This window comes from Pogona vitticeps, chromosome 1 (assembly GCF_051106095.1).
Source record: "Pogona vitticeps strain Pit_001003342236 chromosome 1, PviZW2.1, whole genome shotgun sequence".
NCBI lineage: Eukaryota > Metazoa > Chordata > Lepidosauria > Squamata > Agamidae > Pogona > Pogona vitticeps.
In genome coordinates, this window is record NC_135783.1 from 134,338,893 (window position 1) to 134,362,579 (window position 23,687).

Consider the following 23,687-nt stretch of genomic DNA (forward strand, 5'->3'; position numbering starts at 1 on the left):
AAGTAAGTACAGAGCTCTAAAGTAACACATTGAAGGACATTCCTGAAAAATACTTAGGCCTTTTTTAATACAACTAAAACAGATTATCAAAATGAATTGTTTTCATCGACTGCTGTTGAATGTTTGATTTACAGCGGAGTCTTGACTTGAGAACTTAATCCGTACTGGAAGGCAGTTCTCAAGTCAAAAAGTCTGTAAGCCAAGTCTCCATTGACCTACAGTGCACTGAAAACCGATTAATCCCGTAACAGGCCGTTTTTGTTCCATTTTGGTTTTTTTCTGGTCTGTAAATCAAATCTCAGTCTGCAAGTCAAACCTAAATTTTGCGGCCAGAGAAGTCTGTAACTCAAAAAGTCTGTAAGTCAAGGGTCCACTGTATTATCATACTCAAAGAATGTCTTTCAGAATTATAATGATCCAATGATTTTAATTCCACATTCATAAAAATTGTGTTCCTGACTAACACAAATACATCATTTGATACCTTTCTACTCAGCAACACTTAATCTGCGTATATTAACAGCATATCATCATCCGATATCACAGATTATTACTAGGCAGCATGATTTCTTGGCATTTTGTTAAAGCCAAGTTAATTTTACATTACAGTGGTGCCTCACAAGATGAATTTAATTCGTTCCGCAGTTAATGTTGTCTTGCAAAAAATTTGTCTTGTGAAACGCGTTTTCCCATAGGAGTGCATTGAAATCTAATTAATGCGTTCCTATGGGGACATGGTGGTGTTGCGGGTTAAACCACAGACACCTCTGTGTTGTAAGGTCTATAGATCTGCAGCTGTAAGATCGAATCCATGCAACGGAGTGAGCTCCCGTCGCTTGTCCCAGCTCCCGCCAACCTAGCGGTTCGAAAGCATGCAAATGTGAGTAGATAAATAGGGACCACCTCGGTGGGAAGGTAACAGCATTCTGTGTCTAAGTCGCAATGGCCATGTGACCACGGAAGATTGTCTTTGGACAAACGCTGGCTCTATGGCTTGGAAACGGGGATGAGCACCACCCCCTAGAGTCGAACATGACTGGACAAATTGTCAAGGGGAACCTTTAACTTTATGGGCAAAAAAAGTCAGAACAAAGTCAAATTTGGTTTACAAAGTGCTCTTTAAAGCCACACATATTGTGCAGATGATTTAAATAATTTCAATCAAAAAAACTTTAACTTTTTAAACATCATAGAAAAACATTTAAAAATCAGCAAACTTGAGGCAGGAACAAAAAACGGAAAACATTCTTGCGAAGCACGGCCATAGGAACATTTGTCTTGCGAGTCATCAACCCCCATTACCAAAACCATTTGTCTTGTGAAACCTTTTGTCCTGCGAGGCATTTGTTTTGTGAGGCACCACTGTAGTTTTGTATTTCATAATGGAAACCAAGCACAAAACCAAAATCATGAAGGTTAAGAAAACAAATTAAACCAAATTAAGCTGTACTTTCTGATGTAATTTGCTAAATTTGTATAAACTCCCAGACAAACCTGTCTGGAAGTAAGTGGCACTGAAGTCAACCAATGAAGCTTATCTCTGAGAAGACATTTATAGAATGATTCTGTAAGAAAGTACCACACTTAACAAATTTTCTAGCAAGATCCTTCATATGATTATTTCAAAATCAGTTCCAAGAGGAGCAGTTTTCCAAGAACAAGTGCTTGAAACTTTCATAATCATATCCAGCATGAGAGAGGCACTATGGCTGTTGAGACCAGTGGCTAGCGAATACAACCACCAGGGTGCTCTTGCACCTGTGACTTGTTTGGGGGCTTCCCCCAGGCACTGGGTTCCCTGCTGTGAAAACAGAAATCCATTGGTCCTTGGTTGAATCCCTCAAAACTCTGTTTAAGTTTCTTCCAAAGAGGTAGTCAGGTTAGACTATTTCAGTATAAGTAACAAAATCATCTTAACATCAGAACACCAAATTAGTGTGAAAATCTGAAGACCTCTCGGTTAGTTTAGATGGGTCACAGCCCGCTTCCTTGTGTTTGAGAAAGGGCTGAAACAAAACTGCTAGAGTTCAGTGCGCCACAATGCTTTGGTTTTGGCTTTGCCTTGGAATCATTAAATTATAGAGTTAGAAAAGACTCCAAGGATCATTGAGTACACCCTGTTAGTACAAGAAATCTACAAGTACAGCATTGCTGATAGGTGGCCATCAGCCTCACTTTAAAAATCTCCAGGGAAGAGGATTCTACCCCGTTCTCCACCAAGGCAGTAAATTCCAGTATTGAATAGTTCTCACTGTTAGCAAGGTCTTCCTCTTAGTCAAAACCTCCTCTCTTGTAACCTAAAACCATTACTTCTGGTCCCTATCCTCCTGGACTGCCAACCCCACCCCCACCCCAAAAAAACAAGCCTGCTCCATCTTCCACATGACAGTCCTTCAAATACTTGAAGATAACTATCATATGGCATCTCAGTCTTTTCTTCTCCAGGCTAAATGTCTAAACTCCCTTGACCTTTTATCCATAGGGTTTGGTTTCCACATTCTTTACTATTCTGTTTGCCCTTCTCTGAACACAGTACAGTTTTTCAATATCCTTCCTCAACTGTGGCGCCCAGAACTGAACCTAGTACTCTAGGTAATGCCTGACCAAAGCAGAACAGAATGGTAATATTACTTCCTGAGATCCTGACACTGCATTTTTGTTAACCTGGCAGAGCATTCACTTTCCCCCCCTCTTCCTGCTGCTGACTGCATCAAACTATCAGCTCAGATTTAGCTTGTGATCCACAAAGACTACTAGAACCTTTCCACATGTACCTCTACCAAGACAGCTGTTAATAACAATAAATAATCATGTGCCATCAATGGTTTACCATTCCCTTCTTCTATGGGTACCCTGGAACTGTACAGCTTCCTCAAAGCCACACAGGCTGGCTCTACTTTGCAGGGGAAATCAAACTCCCAACCTCTGACTCCACAGCCAGATACCTTAACCACTGAGCTAGCTCCATTACCCATCCTATATTTGCACATCTGATTTTTTTCCCTGGCTAACTGCAATATTTTACATTTTTCCCCACTGAAAAGTTGGGTTACTTACCTGTAACCATGGTTCTTCCAGTGGTCATTCTGTGAATTCACACAACAAGGGGTTAAGTCAGCGCCTGCGCTGGTCCTCTCGGAATATTCTGGAGCTCTGCAAGAGAAACAATGTTTGTACTGAGTATACTACGCATGCTCCGCCCGCCCAATCCTCAGTTCCATTTATCCGCCAGAGATAAGTGACAGAATGAGAGACAAGTATACAGTGACGGATAGTGGGGAGGACGGGCGGGTTTGTGTGAATTCACAGAATGACCACTGGAAGAACCATGGTTACAGGTAAGTAACCCAACTTTCTTCTGCGTGGTCTTCTGTGAATGCACACAACAAGGGGTGATTAACAAGCTAGCTTACCGGATGGTGGGACGTCACTGGAGGGCAGATGCGAGGACGGCTCTTCCAAATTGTGTCTCCCTCTTGGCTCTCACGTCCAATCTATAGTGGGAGATGAAGGTAGAAACAGTAGACCACGTGGCCGTTCTGCATATATCTGGCAGGTCAACCCCACGTAGAAGAGCTGTAGAGGAGGCCACTGCCCGTGTGGAGTGAGCACGCAGACCTTTGGGAGGAGACTTGTGTTGTAATTCATAAGCTAACGATATTGCGGTGACCAACCATCGAGAAATCGATGGAGGGGAGGCTGGGAGTCCTTTTTTGTGACCAAAATAACATAGGAAGAGCCTTGGAGAGAGTCTGAAGTCCTTGGTTCGTGCAACATAAAAGGAAAGTGCCCTTTTAACATCCAGAGAATGGAGCATGCGCTCTGTTGTATTGGAGGGTTGCGAAAAGAAAGTGGGAAGAATCAAGGGTTGTTTCAAGTGAAACTCGGAGACAACCTTGGGTAGAAAGGAGACATCTGTATGCAGAATAACCTTATCGTTGAAAAACTGTAGAAAGGGTTGATCGACTCTTAAGGCGGCTAACTCACTAGCCCGGCGAGCAGATGTGATTGCCACGAGAAACAAAACCTTCAACGATAGTAACTTTAGTGAACAAGTGGCCAAAGGCTCAAAGGGAGGGGCCATGAGTGCATTAAGAACAAGGTTCAATGACCATTGAGGTACCAAAGGCTTAAGAGGTGGTCTGAGATGGTTAAGTCCTTTGAAGAATGCCTTGACGGTAGGGTGAGAGAAAAGACGCGAAGAAGGTGAGTCCTTGGGTTGAAAGGAAACAACTGCTGCAAGATAAACCCGTAAAGTGGCAACAGACAATTTGAGATCAAACAGATAACGAAGAAACTGAAGTGTTGTAGAGAGTGAAGCTGGAACAGGTAATAAGCCTCTAGATTCAGTGAACTTGAGGAAACTCTTCCATTTATAGGAGTATAAGGCGGAAGTGGATGGTTTCTTGGATCTATCTAGCACTTCCTTGACTTCCAGGATATCCTCCACGCTGTAAGACGGAGAGTGTGGAGGTCGGGATGAAACACCGTGCCCGCATCCTGTGTGATGAGTGCTGGAAAGTTGGGAAGCCGCACCGAATCCACCGCCATGTCTACCAGGGTTGGAAACCATGGCTGCCGAGGCCAGAAGGGAGTCACTAGTATGGCCTCCGCTGACTGGAGTCGGAGTTGTACCAACGTCCTCAGTACTAGTGGGAATGGAGGGAACGCATACAGCAGACCGTGCCTCCAGGACAGCATGAAGGCATCCCCTAGCGAATTGTGGCCTACGCCCGCTCTGGATGCATACTGAGGGCACTTCGTGTTCCGTTGAGTGGCAAAGAGATCTATAGCAGGTGTGCCCCAACGTTGACATAGTTGACGGAATACAGACGCATCCAACTCCCACTCGTGCATCTGGTCTTGGCGGCGACTGAGTTGGTCGGCAAGAAAGTTGTCCTCTGTGGAAAGATGAACCGCCACTAGATATATGTGGTTCCGGTAGCACCATTCCCAGAGAGTTACCGTGAGGAAAAGCAGGGACTGAGAATGTGTTCCCCCTTGCTTGTTTATGTAATACATGGCCGTGGTGTTGTCGGTGACTATTTGAACACCACGGCCACGTACTAGGGGAAAGAAGGCTTTTAGTGCCTTCATTACTGCTAAAATCTCGAGGTGATTGATGTGAAGTAGCTTTTCCTGAGAAGACCACAGTGCATGGACGCGATGAGAGCCACAATGGGCTCCCCAACCCGTGGGGCTCGCATCTGTGGTGACCTGAGCCGTGAGTCGCAGAGGGAGAAATGGGCGACCTACTCGGAGATGTGGCGTGAATGTCCACCACTGTAGTTGTCGTATCAGTTCTGGTGACACCCGAAGTCTTTTCTGTGGGTGATCTCGAAGGGGATTGAAGAGGGACAAGAGCCAGATTTGCAGGGATCTGAGTTTTAGTCGAGCATGTGCAACTGCAGAGGTGGTTGATGACATCAGCCCGAGAAGATGTTGGGCATGTCTGGCTGACACTGAGCAACCGGGATGGAACTTCTGGATGGCGGTGTGGATCTTCCTTATTCGTTGATGTGGAAGAAAGATGCGTCCCTTGCGCGCATCTATCCTGGCACTAATGTAATGGACTACCTTGGATGGGCGAAGGTGTGATTTCTTGTGATTTATGGTGAGACCCAGGCCATTGAGGAGGCGAAGGATGAATTTTGTGTCTTTCAGAGCCTTGCGCTTGGATGAAGATACCACGAGCCAATCGTCGATGTATGGGAATACGTGAATGCCGTTGATCCGAAGGTAAGCTGCCACAGGGGCCATGCATTTTGTGAATGTGCGTGGCGCTGTGGCAAGGCCAAATGGAAGAGCTAAATATTGGTAAATTGAGTCCTGAAAAATGAATCTGAGGAATTTCCGATGGTCTGGGTGGATAGTGATGTGAAAATAGGCGTCCTTTAGATCTATGAGGACGAACCAATGTGTCTTCTTCAGGAGGTGTGTTATGGACTCGAGCGTTACCATGCGGAAGCGACGAGGATGCAGGTAAGTGTTTAAGTCCCTTAGGTCCAGAATGGGTCTCATCCCGCCGTCTTTTTTGGTGACGGCGAAGTATCTGGAATAGAAACCGTTGGCGATGTCTGTTTTTGGCACTGCTTGAATGGCTCCTTTTTGCAGCAAAGAGTGAACCTCCTCCTCTAGGATAGGATTTGATGTAGTATACTCGACCCCTCCTAGAGGAGGATATTCTATAAACTCTAGGCGGTAACCAGAAAAAACAATTTTTAGGACCCAAGAATCGCTTGTGATAGCGGACCAGTTTTGAAAGTATGGCCGAAGTCGTATGTCTGTGATGAGGGATGAAGGTTGGTTTAACCAGTCAAAGATATTGTTTGTGTTTCTTGGCAGGTGGTTTGTAGGATTGACGCCGCTGGGGAGCCTGATGACCACGGTAAGTAGAGGGAGCAGAAGAGTTCTGAGATGATGCAGAACGTGAAGCATCCTTGAACTGTCTGAACTGTTGCGATGGTTGATTGTACTGGTTGGAAGATCTTTTCCAGTGATATCTATTAAACCTTGGTTGCGGCTGGATGTAATAGGACTTAGCGGTTTTCTTTGCTTTATGTAAGTCCTCCAGATGGGTATCAGTTTTTTCACTAAAAAGACCCGAAGAGTCAAAGGGTAAATCCTCGACTTTGGTCTTCACATCGTCAAGAATATTTGCAGCACGTAACCACGCATGTCTACGCAGAGTAACGGCAGTGACAAGAATTCTGGCTGCCGCTTCTACTGAGTGCCTGGTTGCAATTCTCTGGTGCTTTGAGACTGTTTGCGCTTCCTCATAAGTGTAAAGGAAAGCCTGCCGTGCATCCTCAGGTAACATGTGTAAGCCAGGAAGTATTCTGAGCCAGAGCTGCTTCTGATATGCTCCGAGGGCAGTTTGGTAATTAGCAACTCTAAGCATAAAAGTGATCAAGGAGTAAAGACGTCTGCCAATCAGTTCAAGTTTTTTCCCCTCCTTATTAGTGGGAATAACGTGAACTTTGCCTGATGGTTTGGTGCAGCTCGTTTCAACAATAAGGGAATTGGGGATGGGATGTTTCAGTAGAAATTTAGCGTCATCCCCAATAATCTTATACATACTCTCAGTTCTTTTAGGCAAGGGCACTGATGCAGAAGGATGCTCCCAGAATTCGTGCACAATTTTAAGTAATGCAGGTAGAAAGGAAAGGCTAGGGGGTGGCGATCTCTCCTTAGTGATGTCACCGAAAATAAGGTCCTCCTCTGGAGGTGTCGGCTCATCTACACGAATCTTGAGTGTCTTGGCAAGTCTAGAAAGCATTTGTGAATAAGAGGTAAAATCCTCAGAGGGAGAAGAGTCATGAGGATTGCCTGTATCTGACTCAACCGTTTCCCCCTCTGGTAAATCTTGGGGTATAGGCTGAGGAGGTGGTTCGTCCTCAGAATCAGGTTCTTGTGAGGAGGGGGGAGCGTTGTCATCCGACGATAACTCATGCCCCCTCTTCCGACGCGGACACGGAGCGTTAGGAACTGCTGGAGGGTCGGGTTGAGGTGGTGGGAGGGGAGTCGGAACCGTCGACGTCGAGGGGGTAGCTGGAGGCGGGGCTATCGGTGGAGCTGGGGGTGGGGCCGGTTGAGGGGTTTCCACGACCTTCTTCTTGTAACGATGACGTTGTCTCCTCGGGGGGGTCGATGCCGACGAGGACGAGGAGAGGTAAATATATTTCACCTTACGATGACGGTGGCGACGGTCGGACGACGTCGACGAAGAGGAGGAGCGAGAACGACGTCTGGAGTGGCGTTTATGACGCTTGTGACGTGACTCTGAGGAGGAGGAGTCATCCGACGTCGAAGAGTAGCGACGTCGGGAACGTCCGTGGTGTTTTTTACTGTATTTGCTGCCTTTACTAAGTGATCGATGTCGATCCTTAGAGAGATGTTTCCTCTTTTCAGATTTTTTCCTCGGAGAGGAGGAATGAGAAGGCAGAGGAGACGGCGATGGAGCCGGTGAGGCCCGCCCAGAAGATATTGGGCTTACCGGGGCTGGACCCAAGCTTGGTGTTACTCTCACAAGCTGACTTGGCGTCGGAGAAGGAGCGCCAAGGGGTATAGCCGGCTCAGATTGTCGAGGAGGAAGGGGGGTGGCCGTCCCCGACGTCGAGCCCTTTCCTCTCGACGAGTCCTCCAGTATAGGCGAAGGGATTTCAGCGGGAATCGGCAGGACCTGTGGAGTAGGGTCTATAGGTCTTGCAGAGCCTTTCGCCTTGGTTTGTTTTCCAGGTTTGGCCACGGCAGAAGCTTTGGAGGATTTTTTTGGAGCCTTCTTCGATGGTTTAGGAGAAGGTAAGTCTACCGATTTGGAGGCTGCAGGTGGAATTCCAGTCCCTTCCGACAGGGAAACGGAGGAGGTAGAGGGCAGCTCCATAGACGAGGGTTCAGAGGCCGACAAAGCAGAGTTCCACAGATGTAATTTCAGCCTCTGTTGTCGGGCCTTTAAGGCAGCCTTGGTGAAAGCCTGGCAGTGCACACAATTTTGTGGAGCGTGCGCCTCACCCAGGCAAAAAAGACAAGTGTCGTGCCCGTCCTGAAAAGGGATCTTCCCCGAGCAAACGACACAACGACTGAAGGGGCCCGATGGTGGGGGGGGGCATAGGGAGTCTGCAGAAAACCCTCTAGGGCCGTTGAAAAAGGCGGGAAACGCCGAAAACTCACAGTAGGGTTCGCTAAACACCGATCAAGTCCGAAATGCAAAGGGATTGTCCTTAAACACGCTAGGAAGTCGTTACCGAGTGATCCAACAAATTAGAGGCAAATAGAAGGAAAATTTTTAAGAGCTCTATCCGAGAAGAACCATTTCACGCAGCGGAGAAATGGAACTGAGGATTGGGCGGGCGGAGCATGCGTAGTATACTCAGTACAAACATTGTTTCTCTTGCAGAGCTCCAGAATATTCCGAGAGGACCAGCGCAGGCGCTGACTTAACCCCTTGTTGTGTGCATTCACAGAAGACCACGCAGAAGAACTTCAAGATTTTCTTTTTTAAAGTGATGCCATATTTTCAAAATAATTTTTTGCGATCTATCTTACCTCATTCCGCTCATCTACATCTTTGCATTTCTCAAGAAGTGCTTTCAAAGCAGGAACATTTTCTTCTTCCACATATGTTACCAAACTTTGAGACACAAGGCCTGCCATCTTGGAGTAAATGGTGAAGTTCCACAATGCCAGTTACCTAGATTAACAAATGAAGCAGGTTTAATGAGTCACTAAAGTGCTATAAAGCTTACATGAAAAGGGGGACACAATATATAAATTAAAAGCTACTGGTACAAATCACTTCTATTGTACAAAAAAATAGTAAAGTATTCTAGGTGGTATGCTACGTTTAATGTCATAACAAAAAAAACATATTAAACCCACCAATGAACTGTTCAAAACAATTGTTAGTTCAGAATACTAACTATGCCCTCTATATTTTACAAATGTAACAATTCCTATACAGTTGTGCCCCACTTAACGATTACCCCGCATTACGACGCATCTGCTTTACAACGATGTTTTTGTGATCGCAATTGCAATCGCAAAATGATGGTCTAAATCAGTGGTTCTTAACCTTCAGTACTCAGATGTTTTTGAACTGCAACTCCCAGAAACCCCAGCCAGCAGTTGGTGGTGAAGGATTCTGGGAGTTGCAGTCCAAAACTCCTGAGTAAACCAAGGTTAAGAACCAGTGGTCTAAATGGGGGAATTTCGCTTAGCGATGATCAGTTCCCTGCTTCTGGAACCAATGTTCGCTTTACAACAATCAAAACAGCTGATCGTCAGGTTTTCAAAATGGCTACCAGGTGCTTAAAATGGCTCCCTGCTGTGCTTAGGGACGGATTCCTCGCTATACAGGCACTGAAAATGGCCGCCGTATGGAGGATCTTCGCTGGACAGTGAGTTTTTAGCCCACTGGAATGCATTGAACGGCTTTCAATGCTTTTCAAAGGGTTTTTTAATTTCGCTTTGCGACGTTTTCGCTTGACAGCGATTTTCCTGGAACGGATTATCGTCGTTAAGCAAGGCACCACTGTATATTTGTGTGTGTTTGGCTCTCACCTATATTTCTCACCAGTATATTTCCAGGAACCTATTCTGTATTTAATTCTGAGCTGCTACTGTGAGTCTAACATGTTAAAAAAAGAAATACAGACTGAAACAAGAACAGAAAGAATGACTGTATATAACAATGGGGACAATTTGTCTGGTAGAATTGACAGCATATTAAAGATACGTAAAGGAACTCAGCAGGACATTGAAAACCAGAACTGGTATTTCAATTAGGCAAAGTAAGGCAGCCAGTTCAGGTGCCAGATGACCACCAGAAGCAAATTTGCTGCCCCATCTTCATCATTAGATGGAAGCCACTCATTCATAGGCAACTTGATGGCACAAAACAAAATTTCCACCCCACCACTGACCAGCAGAGAAGATACATGTGAGCACTAGGATTAACAATGGTGACATCACCACCACCACCACCACCACCACCAGACCCCGCTGTACTGGTTCCACTTTGCATTCTGAACTATAATACTAGAACAATGCAGTAAGAGAGAGAAAGTAATGAGAAAAGGAGATTGGGAGGGTAAAACAAGGTATAGAGGCCTTTCCAGCCTCTTGGACTCATCTCTAATTCACTAAGGAAGTGCAGGGAAGAACCTGAGACCTCAAAAGCTTTTCTGGAAGTTAATAAAGGTAAAAATTAGAGATGGAAGTATTCCTATTTGAATATTCCCGCGCAGCTGGAGTTAATGAAGGCCCGCCCCTGGGGCCAGACCATCCACTCACATGTCTGGTGGCAGCGGCAGCCTCACTTATCCTTCCAATCACTTCTGGAGCCCCGCTCTCTTCCTGCTCGGCTAGCCAGTCCAGACAAGGGGAGAGAGAACAAGCCTCCCTGCATGACTGCCGAGTCGCTAGCTGAGCAGGAAGAGAGCGAGGTTCCAGAAGTGATTGGAAGGATGTGAGACCGCCGCTGCTGTCGGACGCGTGAGTGAACAGTTCAGCCCCAGGGGTCGGACTCTCGTTAACTCCAGCCGCACAGGGATATTTGTATTTGAATATGAATACCCCGATCTCTAGTAAAAATGATATTCTTAATAAAGGTTTTGAGGCCAGTGTGGCGTAGTGGACAGAGTGATGAACGAGGACTCAGAAGACCTGTTCCAAATCCCTGTCCACCCATGGGAACTCACAGGGTGGTGGGGTGGCATAGGTAAAACCACACCTTAAATATCTCATAGACCTTGAAAACCCTCTTAGGGTAGCCCTTATTGGTATTTTAATTTTTTTTTTCCAACATCAGAGTGGGAAAGCTACCTGACTTTTCTTTTCCTGAACTATATACTCTTCTACTCTCAAGTTCTCTCTTTTCTCCTCTCTCTTTTTCCCCAGCCATCAGCTTGGTCAATTGAAGGAGTGACATCTTTGACCCAGGCAGCAAAGTGCCTCTGCCCGGCCCTGATCAAAACCAATTATATTACTTCATATTAATTACTATTTGCAGATAAGTTTCGATAACTAAGAACATTTAATTAACTTGCCAGAAGTGTACTCCCAAAGAAAGGAGACATCAAATATTCCATCAACGACAGTAGAATGGATCTATGATGTTCTATTAGTATTGTGAAATGAATCTGTTATGTTCTGAAATTAAAATCAAATAATAATAGTAAAAATGTATGCCCTTCTCCGAGCGATCACAGATCTCCTAGATGGCAACCAACGCCTGCCCTACATTTTCAGTCTTCCAGTACATATAGAGGTTTAAAAAGCAGTAGCAGCACCGTGGCTCACTCCCAGCCCTAAGGCAGGCGCCGTATTATACGTCACACGAGTACAACAACTGTCAGACAAATTTCTACACAGGAGGTAAAACAAAAGATATGCCTCAAGCAACCAATAAAAACTGGGGTTCACAGTCTTGTAAGATTCTGCAACCTTCTCACTATGCCTTTCCGCAAACTATTACCTACTAGAGGCAATTACACTTCTAACATGTATGCTCTTTAAAAGTAAAAGGCATCGGCTCCTGCGCTGTACCTATAAATGTTGCACATTTCAAACGCTATTTGATAACTTAACTGCTGTGCCAGCAGAGAATTTTCTTTAAAGTTACATGCTTTAATCCATGGCTTCAAATGAAATTTAGGAGACAGCAAAGCAACAGATAGTGTGATTATATGGAAATACTATTTCCCTCAGCAGTATGTTAGGATAGTCCTAAATATTTTCAGCAACAAATCCTCTTTCAGCACAGGACTGCAATATCTTCTTCCATTTTTGCACCTTTGAGATAATAAAGAGGAAAGAACAAGTAAAGGAAGGTGCATGATGTGTGCCAACCACTGAAAAAAAAGATCCCACACATTCTCTTGATAATGTCTTCAGTATCACACCAAGGGCCAGCCTTTAAGGACAGCCAAGGCTGAAATGAAATACAATGCCCTGACACAGTTTATCCTCTGCAGCACTGCTACACTGGGAAGGCCAGAGGACCTTAATATGTGAGACGGTCAAACCCCCCCCCCCCAGGTATAGCTGCCCAAGCTCTGAAATTTGCCTGGAAGGCCTTCCTCTATGTTCCACTAGTTGGAACAACAGACTTTGTGGGACAGGAGAGAAGACCTTCTTTGCTGTGGCATCCCATTTGTGGAATGTCCAGTGGCCTCCTTTGTGTACAAAACATGGCTGTTCACCGGTAGTTATGGCTTGGCTCTCCTACACTGGGCCGTGGATTTCTATAAATTATTTTACTTTGCTAAACTGTTTTGAATTGTTTCGCAGTTGTTTAAGTTGTTTTATTGTTTGTACTCTGCCCTAAGAACTATAAAGACAGGACAGGACAGGACAGGACAGGACAGAGAGAGAGAGAGAGAGAGATAAAGACCTGAGGTGCAATACCCAACATCGAGCATTTTCTTGAACTAACACAAATCTCTTAAGAGTACTTAAGGTCATCTGGGAGCATCATATAATGTAAAAAAATGTTTGTACACTGTTGGGTGTTTTTCCAGTGCAAATGTAACACAGATACAAAGAACAAAGATCAATTACAATGCACATGCATGTTTAGGAGCAATCTTAAATAAAGTAATCCTAACGTAGTACAAGATGCAGGAAGAAAAAAGAAACCTGAAGAGAAGTGCTGAGGCAGCATTTCAGGTAAAATCGTGTGTACCTTGCACTTCCCGCCTAAAACAGATATGTCTCACTGGTTCATGTTAGATTAAGCCAAAAAGACAACCTTACAAACTCTTTGGCCATAAGGTTTTAAGCCTCTCTTTGTGTACTCTCCCACTGGCCTTCAATTTCACAGAAGATTTTTTTTGCAAAAAGAAGTCAGCCTGACTACACGTTAACCTGCACAGGCATTCCCATTCAGTCTCGGTGAATTTAGAAACACGATCTTTGACCTGTCGAATATGCTATCTGATTGTGCTGGACAACTGAAGTTTGCCTGTCCAACACTACTGATTGAACAGAATAGATTTATCATCTAGCCCTTGACAATTTTTATTTGGTTTGAAGTAAACATAATGCTTGCATGAGGCATTAGCTGGCTATCCTTAGCAAGCAATACCTCTCACCAGGATGGATTTGATTTAAATCACAATTTAAATCACGATTCAAAATTTAAAAATATATATTTATAGTGGACACTCAAATTCAATTATCATAGTACCCCAATGACTTTTATGTAAACCATGATTCAAATTGTGATTTAAAACATTTTTTAATCATTGATTTTTATCCACCCTCTCAAAGATGAATCAGAAATTCACACTTTTTCCAGTATACATGCCATCTATCTTCTTGCTTTCCCTCAATCCAAGATTCACCAAGGTGTTGTTCAAGGCTTTTAAAGATAAATTAGCCTATAGGAAGAGATACAAAATCCCAGAAATATTTATAGTGCTCCCTCCTTAGCACAAAACATCCCAATGACATTTAGAAGACAGTAAGGAGGCAGGGAGCACCAACTCCATTTATGTGGATGAAAAAACAAAAAGACAAAAGGTCAGCAAGCAACTGTGCACTAGTCAGGGATGGGAAACATGTGTAATCCAGTGGTTTCCAACTCCTATACCACATAATCACTTATAGTGACTTCATGTTAATAACAGTAATAATAACAATATGCTGTCATGTCAAGTCCCATTCATGGCAAACAATACTCAAAAGTGGTTTACTAGGCTCCTTCTTCTGGAGGCACTCTATTCTCCTTGTGTAGGCATCCTTCAGTCTCGAGAGACTATGGTAACGTGCTCTGAATAGAGGACTCAAAACAGCGTCTAGTGTGGTGGAGAAGGCCAATTCGAGAATGACAATCTCTTCCACACTGAAGACAAATCCAATCTGTCCCCTGTCCAGTTCCCTGATTTTGTTGCTTTTGGGACTTCCTCTTTGCCTCAGCCTGCTGGACAAGGGTCTCTTCGAATTGGGAGAGGCCATGATGAACTGCCTGCCTCCAGGCTGAACGCTCAGATGTCAAGGTTTCCCATCTGTTGAGGTCCATTCCTTACTCTCCATAATAGGTAAGTAATTCTCAGCTCCTCCTTTCAAGATTTAATACATACCCTCATCACCACAGTTGCAGATACAGGAACAAGTCACTTATACAGTACTATACAAAATGTGTTATACCATATCAGTGAAACATTTCCCTTATTTAGTAGGCACGAAATGAAAATTATTATACATAGTAGCAAGAAAACTTTTTCAAGCTATTATTTTAAAAAATCCATATTACCATAATTAACACACTGTTCGATCTGCACATCAAATGTCACACACATGTGACAAATTTTAAAATCATGACTACTGCTGTGATGGAAAGGCTGAAGCAGTTGGAAATATTTTAGCCTGGGGAAAAACATGACTGGTGGGAGAGATGACAGTCATCTTCCAGTATTTGAAGGGATCTTACAGATATGGAGCAAATGTGTTGTACAGTGTTTCAGAGCAAGAGAGCTGAATTTCTGACTTCATGAGCACATTTAGAGGGTGACGGCACCGACAAATAATGTGGAAAATGCTCTGGGATCAGGATGGTCTGATTCATATTCTTTTCCGTTGACTGCACGATGTACAAGTCAATGTAAATCACTGAAGACAATCCTGAATGGGCAACCAGAAGCTGGCTTTCCCAGCTTCCTAGTTCAAGGTGAGGAGAGAGGGGGAAAGGGGCACTCACAGGGTTTTCGGTTCCCATCAACCACAAAGCCTTGGTATCCAAACGATTTTTTAAAAAGAGCTTAGTGCAGGCACTGTTGAACTATGGCTTTGAGATAAAAGGGGGACAAAGAGCAAGGAATCAGCAGAGAGCCAGAAGGAAATTGCTAATTTGTAGCTTGTTGATACTCTGATGACGCTATCCATCCTGCAAATCCAGAAAGTCGCAGCAGAGCTACCTTAACAAGCTGCAAACAAGATGGGTTGCCAATTTTCTCTTCTTTCTGCCAACAACTGCACAGTCAGCTAAAGCAAAACTACCCAAGGAACCCCAAAGTGTAACTTCACAGTAGATCCATTTGTATTTTTCCTGCTGTGTAGTCGCACACTTAAATAGCTAAGAAGCTGTTGCCATACATATGCCACAGAGTGGCTGTCTACTTTTGAAAAGTAGGTGGCTTTCTAGTTAGAAAATACAGTTGTTCCAAGAAACTAGGTATAAGTCAAAGGATCCACTTAAGCCTTAAAGACTCAGCAAAAAAATTGTCTGTACAATGCCCAAAAGTAAAATTGATGCTGCTAGAAACACAGCACATTCCCTCATTTTCAAGATGTTCCCTAGCAAACAGAAAGACAAATACTGCCAGGTTCCCCCTCCTCCCTCTATGGAACAGCCCTCTCACAAACTTAACAAGGAGCAGGGGGGTCCTTCCAAGGGGATATCCAGCTGTGTCCTGCTTTTACTTTTGAAAAATCAAAACAAGACGGGATAGGGTCTTGATAGAGCCAAGGACGGAGTCTGTGGTTGTCAACTGACACTATACTGGAGCCCCCAAACCAGTGAATTGGATGCCCACATATCAGGCATACTGCAGTTGCAATTTTTTAGGGTTGGCAGAGAAGATGTGTTAGTGGTTCAGGTGTCTATGAATGCAAGCCTTGATTTCTCTCAGATTGAGAGAGAGCCATAGTTGTGTTCTTTCGTTTTCATTGGGGCCTAAGGCACTGAATTTGCTGCTGACTTCCTAGACACGCAGAGAAGCTTCCTGTATTCTTGCTTTGATGGGCAAAAGCCTGATCTGTGCTAAGATTTGCATGTGGTCTTATTCACAAGACCTCTTTCTAGTGTATCATTCATAACTGTTATACTGAGAACACATCTTTCCATGACTGTTGTTTGCTGTGGTACTAAAGGCCTGATCCAGAAGCACACGGGGGGGGGGGGAGGCAGTCCTGTCCTCTCAGAAGGCCAACACGAGGAGATTTAACAATCAGAGGGATTGGTGACAGGATACATTTATAGGCCACTATTTTTAAAAAAATCATGCAAAATGGAAGCTTTTATGAGTGAACCGCAAGATCACGGGGACTGTTGACATCATCTTCAGGACTCAGCCAATCCCAAAGGTGCTGCTGCCTTGGGAACCCAAGCCCATTCAACTGGGTCTTTGTGACCTCACAGGATCCCACCTCTCTGCTGGCAGATAAAAGGGGCTGGCTGGGTAGGGCAGGAGACCAGAAGGGAGGCTGGTGGCCAGAGAGCAGCCCGGCAAAGGGAGCGGCGGTGGCTGCAGGGGACCCAGCCCTTCTGCCCAAGGCAAGTTACCTCGAGAAAGCAGATGAACTTGCTAAGTGGGCTTGCGAGTTAACAGCTCGAGGCTGGCGGAGGTCCGTGGCTTGAAGCTGGCTGATGTCGGTGATGGACCAGTCGGTGGACGTTGGCAGACAGAAGCTGGTGGAATCTCCCTGCAGAAGCTGAGGCTGCAAGGCGGAGGCCAGCAGAGGTTGGTGGATGAAGCCGGGGGACGTTAGCCTCCTGAAACGAGCTGGCGGACGCTTGGTGGATATTGGTGGATGGAAGCCCTGTTGTGTGTGTGAATGGCTGGTGGAGTGAAGGTGTGTGTGTGTGTGTCGGGGTGGTGGTGGCTGGTGTGTGCGTGAATGTGTGTGTGAATGTGCTGGCTGGTGTTCCGTGGAGATGTTGCCGGGGCATGAGTGTGACCCAAGCATTTGGGAGCTGGCAGAGGCTGGAGTGGAAGAGATGAACGGGTGGATATTCCTGGTGGAAGCCAGGGGATGTTGGCAGGCGGAACTTCAGGATGAAGTTGCCAGAACATTGGTCGGTGGATATGCCTGGGTTGAAGCCAGTTGACAGCAGTGGATGAACCTGCCCTTAGTTGTTTTTCTTTCTTTCTCTTGCAGGGCCCAAAGCTTCCTCTTCCCCAGGGGGATGCGAGGGAGCAGAAGGCAGGCATCCTGCTGGAGCTGAACCAGGCCGTTGTCTCCGTTGAGGATACCCATTTAGCCTCTATTCCAAAACCAATAAAAGAATTTTTCTGGAATGGTTTTGAAGTGTTGTCTTGTTTGTCAGGGGCTGTCACGGGATTATCTTCCCCATCCCCTCATTATATCTGGGGCCCAATGCCTGGGGTGAGTCTTTCTGAAGTCATGGTGTGGTACATTGTGATGTCACAGGAATTGGGGACATAATAATTCTCCATGCATGTGTGAGCTAGGCATTGTGGGTTCCCTGCCTGAGCTCCTAAGCAAGTATATTATATGTTGTGTTGGACAGACACAGGAAGCCAGTGAGCCCTGGTGCCATTCGGAGAGGGTTGGAGTTGGGTACCCAAACACTATGGCCACCCCATAACAATAAACGAGATTCGCTCCTTCCCTTCCACCACTGCTCCTCACATTTGTTTGCCTGGCCTGGAGATTCAGGGGAGCCCAGCCATTTCCTGGCACAGCAGCTCATTCTCTGAGACTTGGCAAGCCTCATCTTCACCATCAACACCATGAGCAATCCATGGACAGCTCCTTGCAGAGTACAAGTGGGGAGAAAATATGCCACTTCAAAGAAGCTTACAGTCCAATCTCTCACAACAGTGCCACAACCGAGGAAATGGAGATGGGCAATGATTTGGAGATGAACGTACATTAAAATTCATGTGGATCCATGCTATGGATAGATGGCAAAAATACACTGGTACTGCAAAATCTGCTGCTTGAGGGCAGCAGCTGCCTCTGAGTGCCTAGGAGAATGCCTGAATCCACTCAGCCTCCAGAAAGTTAAATGGAATGACCTCTGATGCCCTTTCTGTTCCTAGGATTCCATACCACAACTGGCGGACATTTAAGACCAGGTGCAAGACAAACTGAAAACATCCTATATATGTAAAGCAAAATTCCTAACCTACAAAGTCCTGCGTCAAATTCATCATATCAATAGTGGAAGAGCAAAGCTAATGCTGAAAGCACGTGGACAACGCGGAAAGACAAAACTGTACACTCATCATGGCACTTTTTTCCTAGACATACTGTTACAAAGAACTGCTTTTTTCTGCCCATTTGATTCATAACAATTAGTTCCTAAATGCTCGCATGTAAGCCACCACACTAGCAAAGGAAATCTATTCAGATTCATGTTCCTATCTGCTAACTATGGTAATTTATAATATAGCCTATCTATCCATCTATGGCATATACAGTCTTCTGACACAACACAGAAACTTTAACAAAAGCCTACGGAAAACATATTTTTCCATTTTTTTGAGGAAGGCTCATATAAAATCGAGCAAATTGCTAATAATCTCCAGAACAGCAACAGTGTCAATCTGGTGTAACAAAAAGACTCCTGATTTTTTTCAAGTGGAGTTCTGGTATTCCAGAAAGACTTTTCTGTAGCCCTTCCCCAAAAGCAGCTTTACAGGAACACTGGGCCCTCCAGAACAACTAGAAAAAGGGGAGATTTGCAATTCCCACTTCCTCTAGTGGCCAACATCCACTGGACTCCAGTTTTCGCCCAAAGACATGACTGGATCCAAGATGGTGAGTCTTGTGGCACCTTAAGTCTAAAGCTACTGGAAGCTATTATCCACATAACTGGAAATCAGTAAGATTAATGCCTGTGGTAAATATATGACAAAGGTATTTGACATATTTCATATCCACATATTTCACACTTGATTTATGAGAGAACTTTAAAGCTGCCATATACAGAAGCAACAAATCAATGCTTAACCTCCGTTCTGTTAAATTGAAAGAAGGTTCTTTTGATCTCAGCTAGTGACATGTGAACACAATTGTAGGTAGATGGCTGGAAAAAAAATCTACTGCTACACCAACACAATTCATCTTCTGTATCAGCACAACGGGTCCTATATCACCCCAACCAGCCTGAGGCAAAAATTACACCTTATGTTTTAGCACTTGCACACTGGCCACCTAAATCAGGGCAGGGCACACTCAAAACACACAAGACCTTTGTACTTTACTGTAATGAGGACTGTCTGTACTTTACATAGGGATGTCCGAATATTCAACACTGTCTTTGTCTACTAATGTAAGCAATCAATTCAGACTTTTAGGAAGAAGAATCTGCCCTGTTCCAAACAATCTATTAGGGAGAAGGGAAGGAAAGAAAGGATGCAAGGAGAAAAGACAAAGGGTGGAAACAGCCACCACTGGCTTCAGTATTCATCCAGCAGAGTGGACCCAAGAGAATGTGGCCCTTAACAGTGTGGGAGAGCCAGAATATGAGATAGTGGTTACAGCACTGGACTAAGCCATGGGAGACTTGTGCTTAAATTTCTGCTGAATTATGAAGCTCACTGGGTAACCCCATTCTAGTCACAGTATCTCAGCTTAATCTACTTCACGGGGTTGTTATAAGGATAAAGCAGGAAGGAAGATGACCCATGTAAACTGCCCTGAGTTCAGTGGATGAAAGGCAGGACATAAAAATAGCAAATAAATAAATAAATAAATAGATAGATAGATAGATAGATAGATAGATAGATAGATAGATAGATAGATAGATAGATAGATAGATAGATAGATAGATAGATAGATAGATAGATAGATAGATAGATAGATAGATAGATAGATAAATAAATAAATAAATAAATAAAGGAAATAACATTCACTATCCATGTATCATGCCAAACCAAAAAGTTTCAGAATTAAAATATTTGCAGTTCAGGAACAATCACAGAATGAAGATAAAGGCATAATGTACTGTCCCTAACAACTTGCTGGATGACAAGGCACCCTCTCTCTCTCTCTCTCTCTCACTTCACAGGAAGCACTATAGTTAGGACTCCTTGTTTGGTCCAAGAGTTATGTGGGGCTTAAACAGGCTGAATTTTAAAATCCATATCCCACACAAAAGCAAAACCTCGAGTTAAAATGTGCCCAAGTTTCCCCTCCAATTCCTCATTAGTGTCATTTATATTCAAGAAGTAAACATGGTTTGCAGCATATTTCTAAGTATAGGTACTCTGTAGATCCTCAATGAGATTTAGCTGAGTACAATGTGTTTAAGACTGCAATCTTCGTAGTAACAGATAGTATTCTTCGTAGTAACAGATCAGACACTACCATGTTTCCCCAAAAATAAAGACGGGGTCTTATATTAATTTTTGCTCCAAAAACACATTAGGGCTTATTTTCAGGGGATTTTTTTTTTCATGTACAACAATCTACATTTATGCAAACACACTCATGTCATCTGCTGCTGCACAATGGTGGAGGCAGGGTTTCATTCCACTGGGGCTTATTTTTTGGGTAGAGCTTATATTACAAGCATGCTGAAAAATCATACTAGGGCTTATTTTCAGGGTAGGTCTTATTTTCGGGAAACAGGGCATTAATACTATATGCATATCAGACAATTGTCCATTACCATACAAGTAGAATATAAAGGAGTATGCATTTCTTATTGCAAAAATAAGCAGAAATGAAGAAACCAATGTCAGGCAGCTAAATGTATTATTTAAGAATGTGTAAAACACACAGAACATTGCATGCATTTCATTACAAAACAGTATATATGCTTTCGCAGTCAGATATAATGCAATTCGTTGGGGGGGGGGAACCCTCCCAGTTTATAATGTGATACACTGTGCTTCTGCATCCACAATTCAAAATATCAGGAAATGGTCCAATATGGCTGTACAATATTTTGCCCACCTTGCGAGTAGAAAAAAGGATGCCAAGCTTTATAAAGCAAAGGGCAGCCTGAATATACCCGATCTAGCCAGGAGGTGAGGCTGAGGAGCCTAACGCTGAGGGAGGCCTGGAAGGAAAAAACAAGAAACCGGGCCTTCTCGGCAGTGGCGCCTCATCTTTGGAATAGCCTCCCTCCTGAGATTTGTATGGCCCCTTCGCTGGGCACCTTTAAATGCCAGTTGAAAACCTGGCTGTTTAAGAAAGCCTTCCCTCCACCCACCGTCTGAATTTTGTTATCTTGTGTTTTCTCCCATCTTGGATCATAGTTTATTTAGTAATATACTGTTATGATTTTAAATTATTAAATTGTTACATGATATGTTGTTACCCACCCAGAGTAGTCTGTAGGACTAGATGGGTGGGCTATAAATGTAATTAATTAATTAATTAATTAATTAATTAATTAATTAATTAATTAATTAAATACTGACAACACCAATGCTCTGGGAGCTGTAGTCCAAATACTTCTGGGGACTAGCATTTCGGAAGTACTGACCTACAGGATACCTTCTTGCGCTCACTACCATTTACAATCTGACATCAAGCAAGGGAAAATCTGGGAAGCTGCCATTTTTGGGGGGGGGAATCAATTAACCACTTCTCACCAAAACATAAAGCAGCTGTGAATGGTAGTGCTGGTAAGCCTCTTCCACTCATGCTCAGTTTATAACAAAATGATTGATTTTCCCTCTTGAAAGGCCTTTTTAAGATCACTATTTCAGCCTCTGCAGCTGAAAAAAGTGGACACAGCCAACCATTCTCCTTCAAGATAAGCAAAATTGGTCTTTTCAATTTATTTAATCTGTTTTACGGGGGTAAAACAGAATTATTTTTCAAAACCATAACTCAAAAAACCTTTAACCAAACTTCCCCACATTGGCACAGAGCAAGAGCAGACTGCCTGCTACATCTTTGCCAAATGCCATTCAAAGTCCAGTTTCAAAGATACAATTTTTATTTGGGTTGCTCCCATTTTTAGAACTGCCTTGTAGAATGTTGATTCACTCTGCTGTGCAATAACATAATTAGCATCAAATGCACAACATTTGATAATAATCAAATCAATCAATGCCTTTTAAATAAATGAACACTTTCTTAATTCTAAGGAAGTGTCTATATTAAAACTATGACCCAAGACCATAATACCCTTAATCAAAATATTTCATTTCACTGGGCCATATAAATAGCCTTACCCATTCAGACAGCACATGCTTGGCTGAGAAGGGCAGTGGCTGGAAATTAAATTTGCAACGTCCTTAGCTTTTGAACTGCACGGTTTCTGAAGATGTTCCAGTTTTCATGCTCCAAAAACAGCAACATTTCAAAAGACCAAAGGCTAAATAGAACCACATTAAACACCAAATATTAAACCTTTACTACCAGGTCTGCGTTCATTCTACATACATAAAGAACAGAAGTCTGTTACAAACAATAAAGTTAGTCGCTCCACTGCTAGCATGCAAAAAAAAAAAACCCACATACTACACTAACACCTGACAGCATTATGCTCATGCTGTAATACTACAATCCTTTGCATACTTACCTGGAAATCTGCATAGTATTGCAGCATTAATCTATTATCATTTATGGCACTACAAGACCCTTGGATTTTATTATTATTACAATACCCCTTTATTGACAGAAACAGAGAGCATAGCTGACTGGTTTCCCCCCCCCCCCCAGGGGAAAGAAACCACTTACTCTTCCACCCATCAAAAAGCTGATACCTTAAAAAGACTGCCAGATTGGCCAAGCTGTTAAAACCGGGTGGGAAGGGAAGACGACAATGTCAATTGAAGGTTCGGGTGCCAGAGGCTCTATGCGTGTTCGTGTGAGAAAGAATCACGAACATCTTAAGAGGCAGCACCCGTGTGCACGTGTCCCCGGAGGTAATTGCGCTGGATTCACACAGGCGAGTTCAGAACAGCAGCCTCAAAAAGTTTTATCTTGCGACCCCTTCCCCACCGCGACCTCGCCCTCGCCTACCTTCCCGTTCGAGACCAAGGATCAAAGGGCCGGCTGCCCATCCGAAGCATTCACACGTTCGGGCAAATGGGTGTCGGGGAAAACCAGCACGCCAGGATGCCTTACCGTAAAGGCTGGCAGGAGGGGGGGGGAGCGGCATCCACCTCCTGGCAGCCGCCGAACACAAAGAAAGTCCACCCCTGACCCACCCATCCACTATCGGTGGGGCAAACCGCCCTCTGCCCATGGTCTCCGCGGAGAGGGGGGGGCGCGGCCAAGGCGGCTCCGCTCCTTTTATTGGGCATGGCGCCCCCCCCCCCGCCGTGTCCTGGGGCCTGTCTACTTACCGGCAAGGAGCGGAAGGGGAGCCTCTGGGAGAGGCGGCGGCCGAGCGCCCGTCTGGACGCTACTGGAAGGCAGGGCGGGTCCCCCTCAGGCGGGCGGCGCCGGCGGCGGCCGCCATCTTAGCTCCTCCGCCTCCTTCCTTCCCTCGCCGGCCGCCTCGGCGCCGTCACGTGAGCCTGGCTCGGGCC

The 23,687-nt window shown here is 44.4% G+C and overlaps 2 protein-coding genes and 1 long non-coding RNA gene across 10 annotated transcripts in view; 1 reads left to right on the plus strand and 2 right to left on the minus strand.

Moving 5' to 3' along the window:
• KIDINS220 (kinase D interacting substrate 220) overlaps window positions 1-23,659 on the minus strand; it is a 95,167-nt gene extending 71,508 nt beyond the window's left edge. For 3 of the 8 annotated variants that reach the window (XM_073001319.2, XM_073001314.2, XM_073001306.2), the window contains exons 1-2: window positions 23,502-23,656; window positions 9,046-9,190 (exon numbers count right to left, since the gene is read on the minus strand). In XM_073001319.2, the coding sequence (XP_072857420.2) occupies window positions 9,046-9,153 (108 nt within the window). In that variant the 5' untranslated portion in view covers window positions 9,154-9,190; window positions 23,502-23,656. Of the gene's footprint in view, window positions 1-9,045; window positions 9,191-23,175; window positions 23,418-23,501 lie in introns of those variants that run through there. The other 5 variants (XR_012087653.2, XM_073001327.2, XM_078387696.1 and 2 more) reach the window with 3 other exon arrangements.
• Window positions 3,027-8,975, minus strand: LOC140707569 (uncharacterized). The gene is made up of 2 exons (XM_073001558.2): window positions 3,414-8,975; window positions 3,027-3,153 (listed from the first exon to the last, which is right to left on the minus strand). The coding sequence occupies exon 1, from the start codon at window positions 8,381-8,383 to the stop codon at window positions 6,317-6,319; it is 2,067 nt and encodes a 688-aa protein (XP_072857659.2). The 5' UTR covers window positions 8,384-8,975; the 3' UTR covers window positions 3,027-3,153; window positions 3,414-6,316.
• LOC144587371 (uncharacterized) lies at window positions 7,845-9,046 on the plus strand. Its single transcript, XR_013542519.1, has 3 exons — window positions 7,845-7,965; window positions 8,239-8,301; window positions 8,897-9,046. It is a non-coding gene; the product is annotated as an uncharacterized LOC144587371 (long non-coding RNA).
• Window positions 23,660-23,687: the final 28 nt, after the last annotated feature.